This window comes from Aureococcus anophagefferens, assembly GCF_000186865.1.
Source record: "Aureococcus anophagefferens unplaced genomic scaffold AURANscaffold_6, whole genome shotgun sequence".
NCBI lineage: Eukaryota > Pelagophyceae > Pelagomonadales > Pelagomonadaceae > Aureococcus > Aureococcus anophagefferens.
Window position 1 is genome coordinate 1,396,297 of NW_008705566.1, and position 19,722 is coordinate 1,416,018.

Sequence of the window (19,722 nt, forward strand, 5' to 3'; positions counted from 1 at the left end):
CGACGTCGGCGCCGGCGAGGGGGGAGCCCGTGTCCAGGGGCGTCGGCGTGCCCAGGCTGAACGCGACGACGGCGGGGCTGCCCGGGGGCTTCCCCTCCGGCGCTTCGCGGACGTCGGGCAGCGCGCGCGGCACCTCGGGCTCCGCGGGCGTCGCGCGGAGGAGCTCGGGCGTGTCCGGCTCCGCGGGCGTCGCGCGGAGGAGCTCGGGCGTGTCCGGCTCGGAGGGCGACGGCGGCTCCGGCGGCCGCGCCGCGGCCGCGGGCGCGGTCGCGGCGACCTTCAGGGCGCCCTTGGGCGCCTTGAAGGTCGACACGCCGAGGACGGCGTGGCGCACGGCGGCCCAGCGCGCCTTCGTCGCCGTCCGCTGGCGGTCCAGGCACAGCGACGTCCACGCGTCCTTGGACGCGAGCCGGAGGCTCTTGGACCGCGCGAGCTTCGAGAACCAGAGCGAGTCGAGCGCCTCCGCGGGCGTGGGCCGCTGGGCCGGGTCCCGCGCGACGAGGTCGCGCACGAGCGCGCGCGCCGCGACCGAGCAGCCGTCGAAGTCGGGCCCGTCGAGCGTGTCCGCCGGGTCCTCCTCGAGCGTCTCCGGCAGCACGCCCGCGAGCATGACGTACAAGACCATGCCCAGCGAGTAGAGGTCCGACGCGTGGCCGTAGCCCGGCCCGTCCGGCGTCGAGTTCACGACCTCGGGCGCCGCGTACTGCGGCGTGCCCGCGACGACGCGCAGGACCTCGCCCGGCGGCAGCGCGCAGGCCAGCCCGAAGTCGCCGACCTTGAGCACGTCCTCGTCCGGGTCGCCCGGCGCCTCGAGGTAGAGGATGTTCTCCGGCTTGAGGTCGCGGTGCACCTGTGTGGAAATGATCGAAGCACGGCAGAGGAAATCGTGTCGAAGCCGTTCGAGTACGGTCACATTCAAGTCGAGTTGAATAATTTTGGTTTCCCGCCCGGCGGCGCGCGACGTCGAGCGCGTGGCAGTGCGCGACGGCGTCGAGGAGCTGCGCCGTCGCGACGCGCGCGTCGCGCTCCGGCAGCCGCCCCGACGCCACGATGCGATCGAAGAGGTCGCCGCCGCGGCAGAGGTCCAGGACCACGGAGAGCTTCGAGCCGCTGAGGTAGCAGTCGTAGACGTTGAGCACGTTCGCGTGGCCCCGCAACCTCCGCATGGCCTCGACCTCGGCCACGAGCCCCGCGGACACGCCGGCGTCGTGGCGGCTCAGGTCCACGACCTTGATGGCGCGCTCGGCGCCGTCCTCCTCCGCGGGCCGCGCGGAGAAGACCTCGGCGAACTGGCCGTCGCCGAGGAACGCGCCGAGCGCGTAGTGCGCGTCCGGCGGCGCCAGCGTGATGCCGCTCAGCTTCTTGAGCGGCGCGACGAGCCGCGCGTTGCACGTCGCCACGAGCGCGTCGAAGGTCGGCGCGTCGATGCCGAAGCACGCGACGGCGCCGACTGCGCGCACGGACGCGGACCGCGGCGCGTCATAGAGCAGCGCGAGCTCGCCGAAGTAGCCTAATGATGACGCGTTTGGTCTATCCTCCCAACAACAAAAGACGCCGGGGCCGCGCCGCCCGCGGGGATCTCCTTGACCTTGCCGACGCCGTCGAGCTCGATCGCGCAGGAGCCGGCTCTGATGATGTAGAAGCGGTCGCCCTCGGCGCCCTGGGGGAAGATGACCTCGTCCGGCTCGAAGCGCTCCTCGACCATGGCGTCGACGAACCGGTAGACCTCGTCGACCGTGAGGCCCTTGAGGAAGAAGAGCTGGCGCACGACGCCGGCGACGAGGGCGTAGTTGGCCTCGCGGCCGGCATCGTCGTCGCGGATGATCGACGTCGGCGAGTCGTTCTGCGCGACGCACGCGCCGTCCGGCTCCGGCGCCGGGAGCGCCGCCTCGAAGCTCGCCATGGCGGGTGGCAGCCCAATGTTACAGGACGCCGAGCCGCAGAGCCAAAGCGACAACGCGGGGCGTTTCATTTCTTGAAGTTTTCAGGTGCCCTTCAAGGACGCGTATATTGAACTTCGCGTTAGAAGCTTACCCAATCGCGGCCGTAGGATCTTCGCGACAGCGCGTGGACGACGAGCTCGCGCCGGCCGTCGCAGCGGACGCGCGCGCGGCCGCGGTTCTGGCCCGACGCGACCCTGGAGAGCACGACGCCGCGGCACCAGGCGTCGTCGAGGCGCACGGCGACGGCCGCGCCGACCTCCACGGCGTTCGGCGCGCGCGGCGCGGCGCCCGCGGGCGGCGGCGGCGCGTCCGCCGCGTCGCAGGCGTCGAGGGCCGCGTCGACGTCCTCGCGATGGAACGAGCACGTGTTGAGCACGCGGAGGAAGGGCTTCGCCGAGCAGAGCCCGAACCCGAGGCGGCGGCAGACGGCCGCGCGCCGATCCTCGGCGCCCGGGCCGTCGGCGAGGCCCCAGGCGACGAGGTCCTCGCGCGAGAACGCCGCGCGGCCCGGCGCGTAGGGCCGCGCGCCGCGGAGCGCGTCGGCGACGACGTCGCTCGCCGCGTGCTCGAGCCCGACGTCGCCGGCGCGCTTGTTCGACCGCGCGCCCTTGGCCCGGAGCGTCGCGGCCTCCTCGGGCACGAAGGCGTGGAACCACCCGGTCCCGAGGGCGTCGCCGAGGACTCGGTCGACGGCCGAGCGGAGCTGGAGGCCCGTGAAATCGGGGTCCAGCAGCACGACGACGCGGCCGCCGCAGGCCGCGGCCCGCGCCGCGACGACGGCCGCCTTGCCGGGGCCGAGGGCGCTCCCGTTGAGCGCGAGCGTCGACGCGCTCGGCCAAGCCTCGGCGACGGCGGCCGCGTCGTGCGAGCCCTCGACGACGACGAGATCCCGCGGCCGCCGGTACGCGTCGATGGCGGCGAGCGCGCTCTCGAGGTCCGCGTCGCGGGCGCGGCGCGGAGGCGGCGCAGCTTCGGTTTCGTCGTCGACCTCGTAGAGCACGTTGCCCCGGCGCGTCGTCGTCTCTCGCAGCCCCGGCCGGCCCGCTTCTATCCAAGCGGCGAGCCGCGCGACGGCGTCGCCGGCGTCGGTCGTCGATCCGCGGAGCGCGTCGAGGAGCGCGCGCGCCTCGCGCTTCCGCGTCCGCGACGACTCGCCCTTTCGCGCCGGCCGCCGCTCGCCCCAGGCGTCTGGGCCCGCGGCGGCCTCGAGCGCCCAGCCAAAGTCCTGCGACCGCAGCGTCGCGACGTCGCGCCGCGCGCGGCACCGCGCGATCAGATTGGTGTCGGACGTGACGAGCAGGCAGGCGCAATCCAAATAGGCGAGCGCCTGCGCGAGCGCGTCGTCCGCGAGCGCGTACCGCCCCGAGAAGACCGCGGCGCCGCCGGCCGTCGCGGCCGCGGCGAACGCGTCGCCGTAGTCCCAGCACGTCACGCAGCGCCGCGACGTCGCGACGGCCCAGTCATCGACGAGGGTTTGCACCTCCGTGGTCGTGCGCGTCCAGCCGAGCGCCGCGCGGAGGTTGTTGCCGTCGATGAGGAGCGGAGCTGTGGTTTCGCGGAGCTGCGCCTCGACCTTGGCGAACCGCTTTTGCTGCTGCGGTGTGAGGTGCGATGGTGCGAGCGCTGACGCTGTTGTTGCCAATACTAGTAGGTGTGCTGTGATCATCGTCTTTTGCAGCCTCCCGATTGCGGCTCCATGCTTTCTTGCCACAGCTCGCTGAGATGCTGAACAGCAGCAGCAGTGCAAGGAGCCCAGGCGCGATGGGCCTGCTCTCAGAGCCTGAGGTGCCGGCGCAACAACAGTCGTAGCGCGCCGGTGCAACAAACAACGGTCGATGGGCAAGGGCGTCAAGGGCTCGAAGAAGGGCGGCAAGGTCGAAAAGGAGCGGCGCAGCGCCCAGAAGGAGCAGGCGCTCGCGAGCAAGCGCGCCGAGCGCGCCGAGCGGAAGCAGCACCGCAAGAACAAGGCGAAGCACAGCGACGACGAGGACCGGCGCTTCGCGGCGCAGCTCAGAGAGCAGGGCCTGCGCATCGTCGAGACCGCGGCCGACGGCAACTGCCTCTTTCGCGCGCTCGGCGACCAGCTCTGGGGCCGCGAGCGCGACCACGCCGCGCTGCGGAAGCAGCTGCTGGAGCACGAGGAGCTCGCGAGCGACACGTTCAAGTGGTTCGTCGAGGACGACGAGCCCTGGGACGACTACCTGTGCCGGCTCCGGCGCGACGCGGAGTGGGGCGGCAACCTCGAGCTCGTCGCGGCGGCGAACGTCTTCGCCTGCCACGTCGTCGTCCACCAGCTCGCGGCGCCGCGCCTCGAGATCCGCGCCGACGCGCCGCCGGGGGCGGCGAAGCGGACGCTGCACCTGTCGTACCACGGCGCGTCCCACTACAACTCCGTGCGCGCGGCGGGCGACGGCGGCGGCGACGCGCCGCGGGGGCTGCCCCACCTCGACCCGCCGGAGGCCGGGAAGAGCTCCAGGGGCGCGCCGCCGCCGGAGGAGGAGGCCCCGGCGGCGTCGTGGGCCGACGCGGCGGCCGCCGCCGTCGGCGACGCCGTCGGGAGCCTCTTCGCCGATCCGCCGCAGGACGAGCCCAAGGCGAAGACGACGCGGAGCGGCGCGTGCCCCTGCGGGTCCGGCAAGCGCTACAAAAAGTGCTGCCGCCCCGCGGACCTCGCGCGGAAGCGGCGCGAGAAGGCGGGGGACGACCCGGAGCCCGACCCGCCCCGCCTCGCGACGGAGCTCGCGTCGATCAGTATATGATTCCTCGGTTGATGGCGCCCACGCATGCGGGACTACTACAGGATAGACGAGAGAGACCTCCGATTTTGCAGCGGCCGCTGAGGCTTCAACACCGTCAACATCGGCCTGACACGCACGCGTTGCCCCTCGCTGTTGCAAAACAACTTGCTCCCCGCCTGTCACCGCTGTCATCTTCGTCGCCTCGCGTTGCCTTTGCGCGTGTCTCCCAGTTTGCGCAGCACCTGCAGCATGCTCGCCATCCGCCAGTCCCTCGCGCGGCGCTCCCTCGCGCCGTCGGCGCGCGCGCTCTCCGCGGCGGCGGTCGAGGAGCCGCTCGCCAAGCCCGACTCGCCGAACTTCTCCAGCGGCCCCTGCGCGAAGCGCCCGGGCTGGAGCCCGGCGGTCTACGGCTCGGCGCCCGTGGGCCGGAGCCACCGCTCCAGCATCGGCAAGGCGCGGCTCAAGGAGGCCATCGAGAAGACGCGGAGCGTGCTCGGCGTGCCCGACGACTACCGCATCGGCGTCGTGCCCGCGTCGGACACGGGCGCGATCGAGATGGCCATGTGGTCCATGCTCGGCGAGCGGCCCGTCGACGTCTGCCACTGGGAGAGCTTCGGCAAGACCTGGTTCGGCGACGTCACGAACCAGCTCAAGCTATCGGACGTGACCGAGTTCAACGCGGCCTACGGCGAGCTGCCCGACCTCGCGGCGACGCGCAAGGACCACGACGTCGTCTTCACCTTCAACGGCACGACGTCCGGCGTGCGCGTGCCCGACCTCGACTGGATCGCCGACGACCGCACGGGCCTCACGTTCAACGACGCGACTTCCGCCGTCTTCGCGATGGACGGGGCAGGACAAGGGTGATTCAACGTCGCTTCAACGTGAGTGTTCCGCGCGCGCGCGTTCCGGAAAAAGCATCCACGCTTCGAGACCGTTCCGAGAGATGATCGCTCGTCCAAAAATCAGCCGAAACGAGTGGAAACCGGCCGAGAGAGGAGCCTTTGAAGTTGGGAATTTCGCACTCTTGTCCTGCCCAGGCGATGGACGTCGACTGGTCCAAGGTCGACGTCACGACCTACTCCTGGCAGAAGGTCATGGGCGGCGAGGGCGCCCACGGCATGCTCATCCTCTCGCCCCGCGCCGTCGAGCGCCTCGAGTCCTACAAGCCCGACCGGCCGCTGCCGAAGATCTTCCAGCTGGCCAAGAAGGGCAAGGTCGACGAGGCCCTGTTCACGGGCGCGACGATCAACACGCCGTCCATGATCTGCGTCGAGGACTACCTCGACGCGCTCACCTGGGCCGAGTCCATCGGCGGCCTCGAGGGCCTCAAGAAGCGGTCCGAGGCGAATCTGGCCGCCGTCGCGAACTGGGTCGACGCGACGCCCTGGGCCCACTTCCTCGCCAAGGACCCGAAGACGCGGTCCAACACGTCCGTCTGCCTCACGCTCGACACGGCGCCGGACAACGTCAAGAAGATGACCAAGTACCTCGAGGACGCCCACGTCGCCTACGACATCGGCGCGTACCGCGACGCGCCGCCGGGCCTCCGCATCTGGTGCGGCGCGACCGTCGAGACGTCCGACGTCGAGGCGCTCCTCCCCTGGATCGAGCACGCCTACGCCAAGGTCAACTAGGCCGCACGCCGAGCAGCCGCCCACCAAGCTACCACCAAGCACCGCCGCCTCCGCCGCCCGCCACCACTCGCTGCCGCGCGCTAGAGCCGCGCGTCGTAAATCCCACTCCCTTGTGCGATCATCCGTCTCGCCGTTTTTGTTCACGGTGCGCCCAGCGTTCGACCGGCTTCAACAATTAGGCCGCGGGCCCGGTGCACTGGCCCACGGGTGCCAAACACTTGAGCAAACGGCAACCAGAGGTTCAACGTCGACATTGACTTGCAGTCGTTTCAGCCTCGACAAGCAAACGCTCCAAACGATGTGTTTGTTCCTGGAGTGTTCGCGTCGCTGTAACCGCGATCGTCATCGCCTAATCTTGAAACCGAAACACAAGCACTGGCCAGCATGCGCAAGCGCTACGACGGCGACCTCGAGGCCGGCGAGGCGCTCCTCCCCGACGCCGACGACGACGAGCTCAAGGTCTCGAAGCTGCCCGCCGGCGACGCCGGCCGCAACCCGCGCGTGCGCCACGCCTGGCTCCTCGTGCTCGGCAGCCTGCTGCTCGTCACGGTCTGCAACGTCGGCGCCCAGGGCCTCGCGCCGCCGACGGCGGCCTCGGCCCTCTGGCCCTCCAGCTGGGAGTGGCCCGCGCGGTTCGCCGCGGCCGCGCGCGCCGCGGCCGCGGCCGCGGCCGCGGACCTCCGATTCACCACGTCCGACGCGCTCGCCGTCGCCTGGCCGCCGTCCCGCCGGTCCGCGCCGCTGCTCTCCGCGCTCCTGGCGCTGTCGCTCCTGGGCATCTACCGCACGTTCTTCCGAACGAGCAAGACCGAGGCCGCGCTCCGCGTCCGCGCGAAGAAGTGCCAGCTGCTCCTCGCGCAGATGCAGCAGACCGTCGCCAACGAGCGGGACCGCGAGCGGCAGGACGCGGCCCTCGCGGCGGGCGGCGACGTCGTCGGCGAGCGCGTGCTGGCCCCGGAGGTCGCGGACCTGCTGCCCCTGCTCTGGGACACGGAGGAGGAGCGCCACACGCTGGACCACGGCGTCGCGGAGACGGACGACGGCGCGGCGCTCTACGCGGAGGTCCGCGCGCTCCTCGGCGCTCGCTTGACGGCGGAGTTCCGCGAGGGCCTCGAGAAGACGCGCGCGGCCGACGCGGGCGACGTCTTGGACGAGCTCGAGCGCGCGTCGCTCCAGAAGTTCGCCGGCGGCGGCGTGCTCCGCAAGCTCCACCGCCTCTACGACACGAACGTGCGCCCCCACTTCGCGCGGGCGCAGAAGGGCTACAAACCTATCGCAACCCCGGAGCTCGCCGCGCTGGCCAAGGACGCGGGCGCCTACCTCCGCGCGCGCCGGTCCGGCGGCGCGATCCTGAGGCTGTTCCAGCCCGTCGCCGGGACCTATGCCTTCGGCATGTCCCTCTTCCTCTTCGAGAGCGCCGTGGGCCCGACGCTCTGGGCCGCCATGTTCGCGCTCCTGGATTCGCTCGCGGACAAGACGATGGACAAGGAGGCCTTCTCGAACCTGCTGTTGGGCACCTTCGCCAAGTGGGCCATCTTCGTGCTCGCCCACGTCGCGGGCCGCGCGTTCATCACCAAGGCGCGCACGGAGTTCGTGCTCCACGCGCGCGAGTCCATCATGGGCGCGATGCTGCGGCAGGACACGGACTTCTTCGACCGGACGCCGTCCGGCGTGCTCCAGGAGCGGCTCTCCCAGGACTCGCAGCAGCTCAGCGACCACCTCTTCTCGGAGCCCATGCACCTGCTGCGCTGCGTGACCGTCTGCGTCGCCAACGTTTATGTCCTACACCGGATCGACCCGAAGATGTTGCGGTTCGCGATCCTGCCGGTGCCGGTCGTCGCCGTCGTGCAATACTTCGTCGTCGACTTCATGCGCAAGTTCGGGAAGCGGCTGCGCAAGATGGGCGAGCGCGCCGCGGCGGACACGGCGGAGATCATCAAGGAGGTGCGCACGGTCCGCGCGTTCGCCAAGGAGGACGACGAGCGCGACAAGTTCGCGTTCTCCTCCGCGTACCGCGCGCAGATCGACCTCTTCGCGCACGCGGTGCACGTCATCTGCTTCGACTGGCCGCTCTTCCTCTTGTTCATGGCGAACCGGCTCTACGCGCTGCGCACGGGCGGCGCGGCGGTCTTCGACGGCGAGTTGACGGTCGGCGTCGCGACGCAGTTCGTCGTCGCGGTGACGATGATCACGGACCACCTGCGCTACATCCTCGAGGTCGTCCCCCGGGTCGTCAAGTGCGTGGACCCCATCGTCCGCATCAACGAGCTGCTCGTGTCGAAGCCGCGCATCGAGCGGCAGCCGGGCGACGCGCCGGGCCGGAGCGACGTCGGCGGCGAACTCGTGTTCCGCGACGTCGACTTCGCGGTGCCCGGCAAGAAGATCCTGAACAAGCTGTCCTTCTCCGTGGCGCCGGGCTCGTCCGTGGGCTTCTGCGGCGCGGCGGGCTGCGGCAAGTCGACGTCGCTGAGCCTCGTGCAGCGCTTCTACGCGCCGACGGGCGGCGAGATCTCGCTCGGCGGCGCGCCCATCGAGGCCTACGACCCGCGCGCGCTCCGGCGCTCCATCTCCACCGTGTCCCAGGACAACGTGCTCTTCGCGACGACGATCCGCGAGAACATCGTCTACGGGCTCTCGGAGGCGGAGAAGCAGGCGCCGGACATCGACGCGCGCGTCGAGGACGCGTGCCGGAAGGCGTCGATCTGGAAGGACATCCAGGAGGTCTTCCCGCGGAAGCTCGAGTCCTTCGTCGGCGAGCGGGGCCTCAAGCTCTCCGGCGGCCAGAAGCAGCGCATCGCCATCGCGCGGGCCATGATCCGCCGGCCCCGGTTTCTGCTGCTGGACGAGCCGACGTCCGCGCTCGACTCCGTCAACGAGGCCGTCGTCCAGGAGGCGCTCGACGGCATCCGCAAGGCGAGCGACTGCTCCATCATCGTCGTGGCGCACCGGCTGGCGACGATCCGCCACTGCGAGAAGATCGTCGTCATGAACCGCGGCGCGAAGGTCGAGGAGGGCGCGCACGACGAGCTGTTGGCGAAGCCCGTCGTCGCCGGGCCCGACGGCGTCCTCGTGTCGGGCTGGTACCGCCAGCTCTGGGAGACGCAGAACGGCGCCGCGGGCGACGACGTCCACGCGAACGCGTGGATCAAGCACCTCGAGAAGCGCGCGCGCGACCTCGAGAAGCAGCTCGCGGAGGCGCCTCCGCCCCTTCACTCGCGGCGCCCGCTCACGGACCGCGCGACGACCAAGACCTTCTTCCCCGCGCCCGTCGACGACAAGGACCTCCGCGCCGACTCGCCGCCGCTCCTCGTCCGCAAGTACTCCGACAACTCCGACCGCGTGTGAGCCTCCGAGGCCGCGCCCCTGGAGCCGCCGGTCCCCCTTTTTTCCTCAATTCCCACTGGATCTAATCGGAATTCGCCGCCGTACGGTGGCCCGGGAGCTTCAAGATCAGAATATTCGAAGAAGGCCGTCGCCGAGCGCGCCGCGGCGAAGAAGGACGCCGCGACCGCGACGAAGGGCGCCAAGAAGGGCGCGCCGGCGCCCGCGGCCGCGCCCCCCGTCGAGGCCGCGCCCGCGCCCGCGGCCGAGGCGCCGGCGCCCGCGGCCGACGGCGCGGCCGCTCCGGCTCCGGCGGGCGACGGCGCGGCGCCCGCGCCCGCCGCGCCCGCCGCGCCCGCCGCGCCCGCCGCGCCGTGAGCCTAGGTCCTTACGACTCGGGGGATCTACTGGCGCGCGTCGCCGTCGTGGATCATGATGCCCGCGCCCGTGGACACGAACGTGCACCGGTTCGTCGGCGGCGCCGGCGGGCGGGCGGCCTTGGCCGGGCTCGGCGGCTTCGGGAGCGCCTCATTGGGCGCCGCGCCGGCGTCCTCGGGCGCGGCCGCGCCGTCGTCGAGGGCCTCGCCGCGCATGAGCGCCGTCTTCCGGTTTCGGGCCGCGCGCGCGCGCGCGTCCTGGGCCTTGGACTCGTCGCGCAGGGCCTGGAAGAGCGCCGCCGCCAGGGCCTCGTCGCCCCCGCAGAAGGCCCGGAGCCGCGGCTTCGGGAGCCGGAGCAGGTCCTTGCCCGTCGCGCCGGCCTTCAAGCGCACCGTCGACGCGAAGTCGTCGCGGCCCGCGAGCCACTGGCGGACGCGCGCCGCGGACCACTTGACCACGGGCTCGTACTGCTCTTTCTCGCTCAAGGTCTGGCGCGCGGCGACCGTGATGACGCGCTGCACCATCTCCGCGGCGCCCCGCATCGCGCAGACCGTCTCCAGCGTCCGCCGCGAGTGCTCGACGTCCGTCGCGGACGGGCTCAGCGTGGAGACGACGGCGACGCGGTGCTTCGGCGAGAGGAACATGTCCGCCAGGAGTTTCGAGAGCAAGGTATCTCTGTAGGGGCAGCGGAGCTTGCGCGCGTGGGCCGACTCCCGGGGCGCCGCGAGGGGCTTGATCTTCGTGAACTCCACGGCGGACGCGAGGCGCCGGTTGCACTGGGCCTCGAGCCATTCCAAGCGCCGCGGGTCCGTCGCGTCGAGGCCGCGCCGGCGCCAGTCCTCGAGCTTCTTCGACCGGTACTCCGCGACCATGGCCTCCGTGTAGCCCCAGGTCTCCTTGACGACCTCGTGGTCGACGTCGAGCCCCCGGACCGCGCGGAAGCAGTCCTTGAGCGTCGACAGCGTCCGGTTGATCTCCACGGTCTCGAGCACGGCGGACCGCGCGTGCCGCTTCTGCTCGTCGTTCCGCTCGGAACCCGCGAGGTCCACGAGGCGCAGCACCGACGGTTCGCGGTCGCCCTTCGTGACCGTGAGCGTGAAGACGCAGTGGGACCGCGAGCTCTGCTCGTTGTTCGCCGTCGCGCGCACGGACCGGAGCGCCGCGGCCGCGGTGAGGACCTCGAGGAGGCTCGCCTTCGAGTCGGCCCGGGCTTCCACGGCGCCGTGGAGGTGCATCTCGTGCGCGGCGCCCTCGAGCACCTTGACGCGCGCGCGCTCTCCCAGGAGATCCGTGCAGATCTTGCCGCGGATCTCGACGCAGGAGACCGACACGGCGAAACCGTCGCGGTCGTCGAAGACGGCGGCCGCGATGCGTTCCTGGAACGCCACCGCGCTTCTCGTCTTCCCCGTGCCCGTCTGGCCGAAGAACACGACCGTCGCCCGGGCGCCGCCGCGCTGCAGGGCGTCGTCGACGAGGGGGCCGGCCGTGCCCTCGTAGACGGCGCCGTCCTCGGCGGCCTCGTCGAAGGCGCCGTCGACGGCGAACTCGCGGTGCTCGACGAGCGTCCGGTGCTCGCGGTCGAGGCGCGCGTCGTGGACGTAGACCGTGCCGCCGCAGGTCGTCACGGAGTCGTACTCGCCGGCCTCGTCCTCGCGCTCCCAGAGCGGCCGTTTCCGCGCGAAGACGCGAAACGCGTCGGAGTCGTCGGCCGGCAGCGACAGCGGCGCGGCCACGGCGTCGATGAGGCCCACGAGGTCCATGGTCGTGAAGAAGCTCAAGATGAGCGACACGCAGTCGCGCGGGATGCAGGACCACGACGATTCCACGTCGCCCTCCTGCTGCAGGATCTGGCAGATGGCGCGGCAGGCGTGGAACTCGCCGATGGACGCGCGGAAGCGGTCGCGGTACTCGAGGCGGGCGCCGCGGATCGTGCGGTTCCGGAGCGCCATGGGCTGCGGGCTGCGGGTTGCGGGGGGCGGTGGGCGCTCGAGCAAACGATCGTGGAAGGCTGCCCGCGGCAACGAGATTTCAACGTTCAACGTGCACTGCTCCGTGTCCGTGGCAATGGAGGCTCGAGTTCTCGGCTAGCGCGACCGCTTCGCGCGGCCAGGGAGGAGACAATGGAGGCCTCGAGAGCTCGGCTAGCGCGACCGCTTCGCGCGGCCAGGAGGGAGGAGACTGCGATCCGGCCTGAACTCGCAGCCGCCTTAAACGCGGTGAACCGTTACGAGGGTGGGCCTGAACTCGCAGCCGCCTTAAACGCGCTTCCGCCTAGCCGCGGGCTGTCGCAGCGGCATATCTCGGAGGGCCCGGACGGCGAGCTTAGAGATTTCAACGAGCTCATCGAGGCATCTGCCACGTTTTCCGAGTTATTCGGGAAGGCGCCCGCGCCTCCGCCAGCCGCGCCGAGCCCCGCGCCTCGGCCGTGTCCGCCGTCGCCGCCCGTCTCGCTGCTCACGCCGTTGCCGGACGCGCTCGTGCTGCACGTCGTCGAGTCGCTGCTCGTCGAGGAGCTGAGCCGCCTCGGCGCCTGCGCGCGGCGCTTCGTCGCCGCGGCGCGCTGCGCCGGCCGAACCGCGGCGGCGCGGCGCCTCGGCTGCGACGCGGACGACCTCGCGGGCGCGCGCTGGGCGGCGGTCCTCGCGGACCGGCGCTTCCTGCCGTGGCGGCCGCTCGACGCCGGGGAACTCGGGTTCCACGTCCTCCCGGACGACGCGGTCGTTTGGGCCGACTGCTACGCGGGCTACGGCGACGGCAGCGACGTCGTCGGGTCGTTCCTGCTCCGGCGAAGAGACGACGACGGGAGAATAGTGCGCGACCCCGACGGCGTCCTCGCGCCGTGGCACGTCGGTCCCGAGCACGTCTTCGAGGGCGGCGGCGGCTTCGACCCGGGCGTCTTCTCCATCGCGCTCCCGCTCTGCGTCCAGGTGAAGATCGCCGTCGGGTCATCGGCGCCGCTATTGGTCTACGAGTGGACGCGGCCCGCGCGGCGGAGCGAGGCCGTCGGCGGCTTCCAGCGCGGCGACGACTGGGCGTCGGCCATCGCCGGGAGCCTCGAGACGAAGCACGCGGTCGTCTGGGACGGCGCGGACTTTTGGTACGGCTACGCGAGCCCCGGCATGGAGCTCAAAGGCGGCGACGGCGCGCGCTTCGCCGTCCGCGGCCGCGGCCACCGCGCGCGGCGGCGAACGCGCGGCTCCGACGGCGCCGCGGCCGTCGAGCTGCGCCTACCCACGGCCGCGCTCCGAAACGTCCGCTGGCGCGTCGACGCCGCGGCGTCGCGGCCCGTCGCGGGGCCCCGCGTCGTGCCCGTGGAGCTCGGCGCCATGTCGCCGGCGTCCGCGGTGTTCGCGTGCCTCGGCGCCGCGCCCTGCGCGTTCACCGTCGCGGGGAAGCGGTACCGCGCGCCGCTCCGCGACGTCTGGAACGCCGCGGCGCACGCGTCGCGCGCGGCCGCCGCGGGCTGCGACGACGCGCTCATGTCCATGACCGAGTTCGAAAACGCGCCGGGCACGCTGTGGCCCACGATCCTCGACTGCGCGCCCCAGCCCTACCGTGACTCGCTGCGCCACGACGCGTTCGCGTCCGTGTTTCCGAAAGACGCGCGGCCGCCGAAGCTCTGCGTCGTCGTCGGCTCGGCGGGCGCGACGTCGTCGACGCACGCGGACCCGCTGGCCTGGACGGGCTGGCATTTATTGCTCTGCGGCGAGAAGCGGTGGCGCTTCTGGGGCGACGCGGAGGCGGGGTTCGGCGACGCGGGCTGCTCGCGCGCGGCCGCGGCGACGGCGGACCGCTTCGGCCCGCGGGGGCTCGGGGCCGCGTTCGTGCGCAGGGACGCGGCGGCCCTCGGCGAGCCCGACGTCGAGGTCGTCCAGAAGCCCGGCGAGTTCCTCTTCTTCCCCGGCCACCGGTGGCACGCCGTCGACCACGCCGCGGGCCCGACGCTCGCGCTCGCGGGCCAGTGCCTCGCGGGCCTCGACGGCGTCCTCGGCCACGTCGGGCGCTGGCGCGGCCTCGCCAAGGCGGCGGGCGCCCTCGCCGCCTACTGCGACGACGCGCGCGCGCTGCTCCCCGTCGTCCTCGCGCTCGTCGCCGCGCAGGAGCGCGCGGCGTAAGTTGTTGTTTTTTTGCGAACGATAGCGCGTTCTGGCGTTCCTGATGCAGTCCGCCCGGCGCAAGGACGACGACGGTGTTGAGGGGGGCATGGAGAACGACATGGGATGCGATGATCTAGAGGCTTAGCCCTGGGGTAGATTTTGAGCGATTTTGGAGGAGAGGAGGCAAAACTGTCGCCCCCGCGCGCAACGATCATGAAGGCCGAGTACGTCGAGAAGCAGCGCGAATACGAAGAGAAGAAGGCGCGGGCGAAAGCGCTACAGCTGCGTTTGACGTGCACAATTTGTGGGGTGAAACCGAAGACCTTGCTGAACTGCCCGTGCGGCACCACACAGTGCGAGCCCGGCGCCAACGCGCGCGAACGGGTCGGGGGCGGCTCGACGCATCCCGGGGCGGCGTCGCAGGTATTGCTCGACGGACTGTCAACGCATCGATTGGCGCGACCGCGGGCACCGGAAGGCGTGTAAGAAGATTCGAGACGAGCGCGCGGCGGAGGCGGCGCGGGCGGAGGCGCCCCCGCCGTCGCCGCCGGAGGAGGTCTTCTACGGCCCCGCGCCGCGGTCGCACGCCGACGAAGTCCGCGCGCGCATCGCCGCGGAGCACGAGGCCGCCCGCGTGCGGCGGGAGGCGAACCCGGAGCGGGAGCCGACGTCGGCGCGGCACGGGTCGCGGTGTCCGATCTGCCTCGAGGAGTGGGACGTGAATGCTCAAACCGTGTTTCGCGTCTGTTGCTGCCGGAGGGTCTGCCGATCGTGCGAGGCCAAGATCGGCTTCGGCGCGTGTCCCCTCTGTCGCTTACCGTGCGCAGAAAGCGATGCGGAAATGCTCGCGCGTCTTCGCCGCCATGTGGAGAACGAGGTGCCGGAAGCGATTTCGTTTTTGGGAGGTGCGTACCGCGAAGGTCGGTTGGGCCTCGTGAAATCCGAAAAGAAAGCCGCAAAAATTTGGAAGCGCGCCGTGGAGCTCGGAGATGTGGACGCGATGGTATTTATTGGGGAAATGCACGAGGAGGGGTCCGGCGTCAAGCTGGACAAGAAGAAGGCGATGAAGCTGTATCGCGCGGCCGCAGACCGGGGCTCCGCGGTGGCGCAAACCAATTTAGCTATTTTACTTTGCCACGAGAAGAAATTTGAAGAAGCGTTCCGGTACTTCGCGCTCGCGGCGGATCGAGGCTATACCCCCGGAGAGATCAACCTTGGCATTTGTTACAGGAACGGACAAGGCACCGAAGTCGACCTCGGCAAAGCCAGATACTGGTTCGAGCGCGGCGCTGCCAAGGGCCACGAGAAAGCTATAGAGATCCTCGCGCGCCCCGACTGGACTATACCTAGGTAGTCTAATTCTTACGCCGCGCCCCCCCACCGAGCCCGAGATGCTGCGCCTTGCGCGCGGTCGAGTCGTGCTTGGCCCTGGCGTCGTCGTCGCCGCGTTCCTAGCGCCACGCCGGCGTTGAGCTCCGTGCCGCACGTCCCGTCGACGCGCCGCGCGACGTCGTCGACGGCGAGACCACTCTTCCTCTCACTTGCCGACGGTCGTCGCGATGACCTTCTTCTGGTTGCTCTTGTAGTCGCGGACGACGTCGGACTCGGGGATGTTCTTGCGCGCGGCGATGACGGACTCGAGCGTCTCGTCGCCCGACGCGAGGGCCTCCGCGCGCTCGGAGGGCCGGCCGCGGCGGGAGACGTGCCGGCGGAACGGGCCAAGCCCGGGTCGCCGCGTGTGCCGGCCCGCCTGGAGAAGTCGCAGCGGGCAACGTCGGCCCTGGCAGTCGGCCCCCCGGTGCCGCATGCTCCCCCGTCTGGACCTCGCGGCCTCCGAGTGCGCAGCGTCCCCGATCGAGAGCCAAGCTCCGCGGGCCGCGTCAGGAGCCAAGCTCCGCGCCAGGGACGTCTGGGCCCCTGCAACAGGGACGATCCCGGCCCCTCAAGAGGAGCCCCCCCGAGGCCCGGTGCGGCTTTAGTGGGCCCCCCAGTGCCCGCGCCCGCCCAAGGTAGGCGCGTAGGCGGGGTGTGTCGCCTAATGCGCTAGAGAGAGAGAGAATCTCGAGACTCGCCGATTTTGTGGACGCGGCGCCTTTGGAGCTCAAGTACTGCGGACGCGCCGACTGAGCCCGCTAAATTTGTCGCGCCCCCCGGTCTCGCGTGTATATCAGAGCCTTTAGATCGCGACCATGCCGAAGGACGCGCCGTTGAAGCCGCTGATGGAGTGGGAGAAGAAGCAAAAAGAATACGAGATCAAAAAGGCTCGTGCGAAAGCGCTCAAGCTCCGAATCTCCTGCACGATATGCGGCGAGTCCGCGAAGCTCAACTGCCCGTGCGGCACCACACAGTGCGAGCCCGGCGCCAACGCGCGCGAACGAGTCGGGGGCGGCTCGACGCGTCCCGGGGCGCCGTCGCAGGTATTGCTCGACGGACTGTCAACGCATCGATTGGCGCGACCGCGGGCACCGGAAGGCGTGTAAGAAGATTCGAGACGAGCGCGCGGCGGAGGCGGCGCGGGCGGAAGCGCCGACGCCCCCGCCGTCGCCGCCGGAGGAGGTCTTCTACGGCCCCGCGCCTCGGTCGCACGCCGACGAAGTCCGCGCGCGCATCGCCGCGGAGCACGAAGCCGCCCGCGTGCGGCGCGAGGCGAACCCGGAGCCCGTGCCGATCTCTTCGCGGTACGGGCCGCGGTGCCCGATCTGCATGGAGGACTGGGACGTGAATGAGACGCCTGCGCTGGCTACTTGTTGCTGCCGGAAGCTCTGCAATTCGTGCGCAGCAAAGGCACTCGGCAAGCTGTGTCCTCTCTGTCGGGTCCCTTGTGCTACAAATAATGCGGAGTGGCTGGCGCGACTTCGTCGCCACGTTGAGAACGAGGTGCCGGAAGCTATCCATACATTGGGACTGCAATACATGCATGGCCGGTGTGGACTCGGAAAGAACACAAGGAAGGCCGCGAAGATTTTTAAACGCGCCGTGGAGCTCGGGAACGCGGACGCGATGACAGCCCTTGGACGCTCATATTCGTTAGGAGACGGCGTGAAGCTGGACAAGAAGAAGGCGATGCGATTGTTTCGCGTTGCCGCGGATCGGGGGGGCGCATGGGCTCAAAAGAATCTGGCACGTGAACTTGAAATCGATGGCGAATACGTCGAGGCGCTACACTACTTGAGACTCAGCGCCGCGCAAGGACTCACTCAGGCCGAAGGCGCCCTCGGTTTTTTTCTGATGCATGACTGGGGCTCTGACATCGATTTGGAAGTCGATTTGGTCGAAGCCAAATACTGGCTCGAGCGCGCGGCCGCCAAGGGCGAGGAGCAGTCGATCGAAGCGCTCGCTTCGGACAAATTTCGAGCCACGTAAAAATAAAACTACCCGCTCTCGCGCACGGAGAGAGCTGTCGAGGCCGATCCGCTCGCGACTCGCCGATTACCGTAGTTTGCCGATTCCTTGTGGACGCGGCGCCTTTGGAGCTCAAGTACTGCGGACGCGCCGACTGAGCCCGCTAAATTTGTCGCGCCCCCCGGTCTCGCGTATATATCAGAGCCTTTAGATCGCGACCATGCCGAAGGACGCGCCGTTGAAGCCGCTGATGGAGTGGGAGAAGAAGCAAAAAGAATACGAGATCAAAAAGGCGCGCGCGAAAGCGCTCAAGCTCCGAATCTCCTGCACGATATGCGGCGAGTCCGCGAAGCTCAACTGCCCGTGCGGCACCACACAGTGCGAGCCCGGCGCCAACGCGCGCGAACGGGTCGGGGGCGGCTCGACGCGTCCCGGGGCGCCGTCGCAGGTATTGCTCGACGGACTGTCAACGCATCGATTGGCGCGACCGCGGGCACCGGAAGGCGTGTAAGAAGATTCGAGACGAGCGCGCGGCGGAGGCGGCGCGGGCGGAGGCGCCGACCCCGCCGCCGTCGCCGCCGGAGGAGGTCTTCTACGGCCCCGCGCCTCGGTCGCACGCCGACGAGGTCCGCGCGCGCATCGCCGCGGAGCACGAAGCCGCCCGCGTGCGGCGCGAGGCGAACCCGGAGCGGGGCCCGACGTCGGCGCGGTTTGGGTCGCGGTGCCCGATCTGTCTCGAGGAGTGGGACGTGAATGCTCCGGGCATGCTTCGCATCTGTTGCTGCCGGAGGGTCTGCCGATCGTGCCAGGACAAGATCGGAAACGCGTGTCCCCTCTGTCGATTACCGCGCACGGAATCCGATGCAGAAGCACTCGCGCAACTTCGGCGCCATGTGGAGAACGAGGTGCCGGAAGCGATTACGGCTTTGGGAGAGGCGTACTGCTATGGTGACTTCGGCCTTGTGAAATCCGATAAGAAAGCCGCGAAAATTTGGAAGCGCGCCGTGGAGCTCGGGAATGTGGTGGCGATGAGACAGCTTGGAAGATTGTACGTGACTGGAAGTGGCGTCAAGCTGGACAAGAAGAAGGCTATGCAGCTGTTTCGCACGGCCGCAGACTTGGGCTCCGCGGTCGCGCAAACCAATTTAGGGGTTTTACTTTACTCTGAGAAGAGATTTGAAGAGGCGTTCCGGTACTACGCGCTCGCGGCGAATCAAGGCTTTACCCCTAGCGAGAACAACCTTGGCATTTGTTACATGGACGGAGCAGGCACGGAAGTCGACCTCGGCAAAGCCAGGTACTGGCTCGAGCGCGCGGCCGCCAAGGGCGAGGAGCAGTCGATCGAAGCGCTCGCTTCGGACAAATTTCGAGCCACGTAAAAATGAAACTACCCGCTCTCACGCACGCGCGCCAGGTCCAACGCGGCCCAGAAGGCCGCGTCCGCAGCCGCGTCGTCGTCGCCGCGGTTCGGCCGCGCCTCGAGGGTCCAGCCCGGCGCGAAGAGCGCCACGGACACGCCCGCGGCGGCGACGGTCGCGACGGCGTCCGCCGCGCCCGGCCCCGCGCCGTAGGCGCAGTTCCGCGCGAAGACGTCGACGCCCGCGTAGACGTCCGCGCGGCGGCCGCCCGCGAGCGCGCGCGACGCGAGGAGCGCGTCGAGGCCCCACCAGTAGTTGAGGAAGATGGCGTCGCAGGCGGCGAAGAGCGCGACGTTCCGCTCGGTGAGCGCGTTCTGGTACTCGACGCGGCCGGAGTCGAGGACGACGGCGTCGTACACCATGACGAGCGCGTGGGGGTTCGCGGCCTTGGACGCGGCCGTGAGCCGCCGGACGAAGTCGACGAGCCTCGGCGCCTGCTCCGGCGCCTCGAGGTGGCTCTCGAAGTTGAGGAGCCAGCCGTCGAAGCCGTAGAAGGCCGCGAGCGCGGCGAGCTTGTCGACGGCGCGCGCGTCGCCGACGAGCGCCGTCGTCTCCTTGGCGCCGTCGGCGCCCTCGACGATGAGGGTGCCGAGCACGGGCTTCCCGTGTGCGTGGCCGCGCCGGATCCAATTCGCGGGCGGCACGGTGACGCGCTTGTGCCCGAAGTAGCAAAAGACGTCGATCTCGCGCCAGCTCGCGAAGGCCTCGGCGTAGGTCTCGTCGGCTAATTTACAGTAGCCGCCGGCCATGTCGTGGCAGTGCAAGACGCGGCACCGGTCCGGGAGCTTGGCGTCGAGAGGTTCGTCGCAGCGCTCGAGGTCCGCGTGGCGACGGAGCCCGGCGCCCCG

At 70.4% G+C, this 19,722-nt stretch overlaps 5 protein-coding genes across 5 annotated transcripts; 3 read left to right on the top strand and 2 right to left on the bottom strand.

Moving 5' to 3' along the window:
- Positions 1-595: 595 nt before the first annotated feature.
- AURANDRAFT_8710 (hypothetical protein) lies at positions 596-1,082 on the bottom strand (the record flags this gene model as incomplete). Its single annotated transcript, XM_009037161.1, has 2 exons — positions 596-850; positions 963-1,082. Coding segments are annotated over 2 exons (375 nt in total), but the record flags the coding sequence as incomplete, so codon positions are not given.
- Positions 1,083-4,930: 3,848 nt separating this feature from the next.
- On the top strand, positions 4,931-6,318 carry AURANDRAFT_24147 (hypothetical protein; the record flags this gene model as incomplete). The annotated part of the gene is made up of 2 exons (XM_009037310.1): positions 4,931-5,515; positions 5,722-6,318. 2 exons carry the CDS (start codon positions 4,931-4,933, stop codon positions 6,316-6,318), a joined length of 1,182 nt encoding a protein of 393 aa, XP_009035558.1.
- Positions 6,319-7,905: 1,587 nt separating this feature from the next.
- On the top strand, positions 7,906-9,357 carry AURANDRAFT_1068 (hypothetical protein; the record flags this gene model as incomplete). Its single annotated transcript, XM_009037110.1, has 1 exon — positions 7,906-9,357. A coding segment is annotated over one exon (1,452 nt), but the record flags the coding sequence as incomplete, so codon positions are not given.
- Positions 9,358-10,015: 658 nt separating this feature from the next.
- AURANDRAFT_37059 (hypothetical protein) lies at positions 10,016-12,040 on the bottom strand (the record flags this gene model as incomplete). The annotated part of the gene is made up of 2 exons (XM_009037582.1): positions 10,016-10,727; positions 10,950-12,040. 2 exons carry the CDS (start codon positions 11,964-11,966, stop codon positions 10,044-10,046), a joined length of 1,701 nt encoding a protein of 566 aa, XP_009035830.1.
- A 2,915-nt stretch (positions 12,041-14,955) lies between these two features.
- Positions 14,956-18,835, top strand: AURANDRAFT_23917 (hypothetical protein; the record flags this gene model as incomplete). The annotated part of the gene is made up of 2 exons (XM_009037311.1): positions 14,956-15,464; positions 18,502-18,835. 2 exons carry the CDS (start codon positions 14,956-14,958, stop codon positions 18,833-18,835), a joined length of 843 nt encoding a protein of 280 aa, XP_009035559.1.
- Positions 18,836-19,722: the final 887 nt, after the last annotated feature.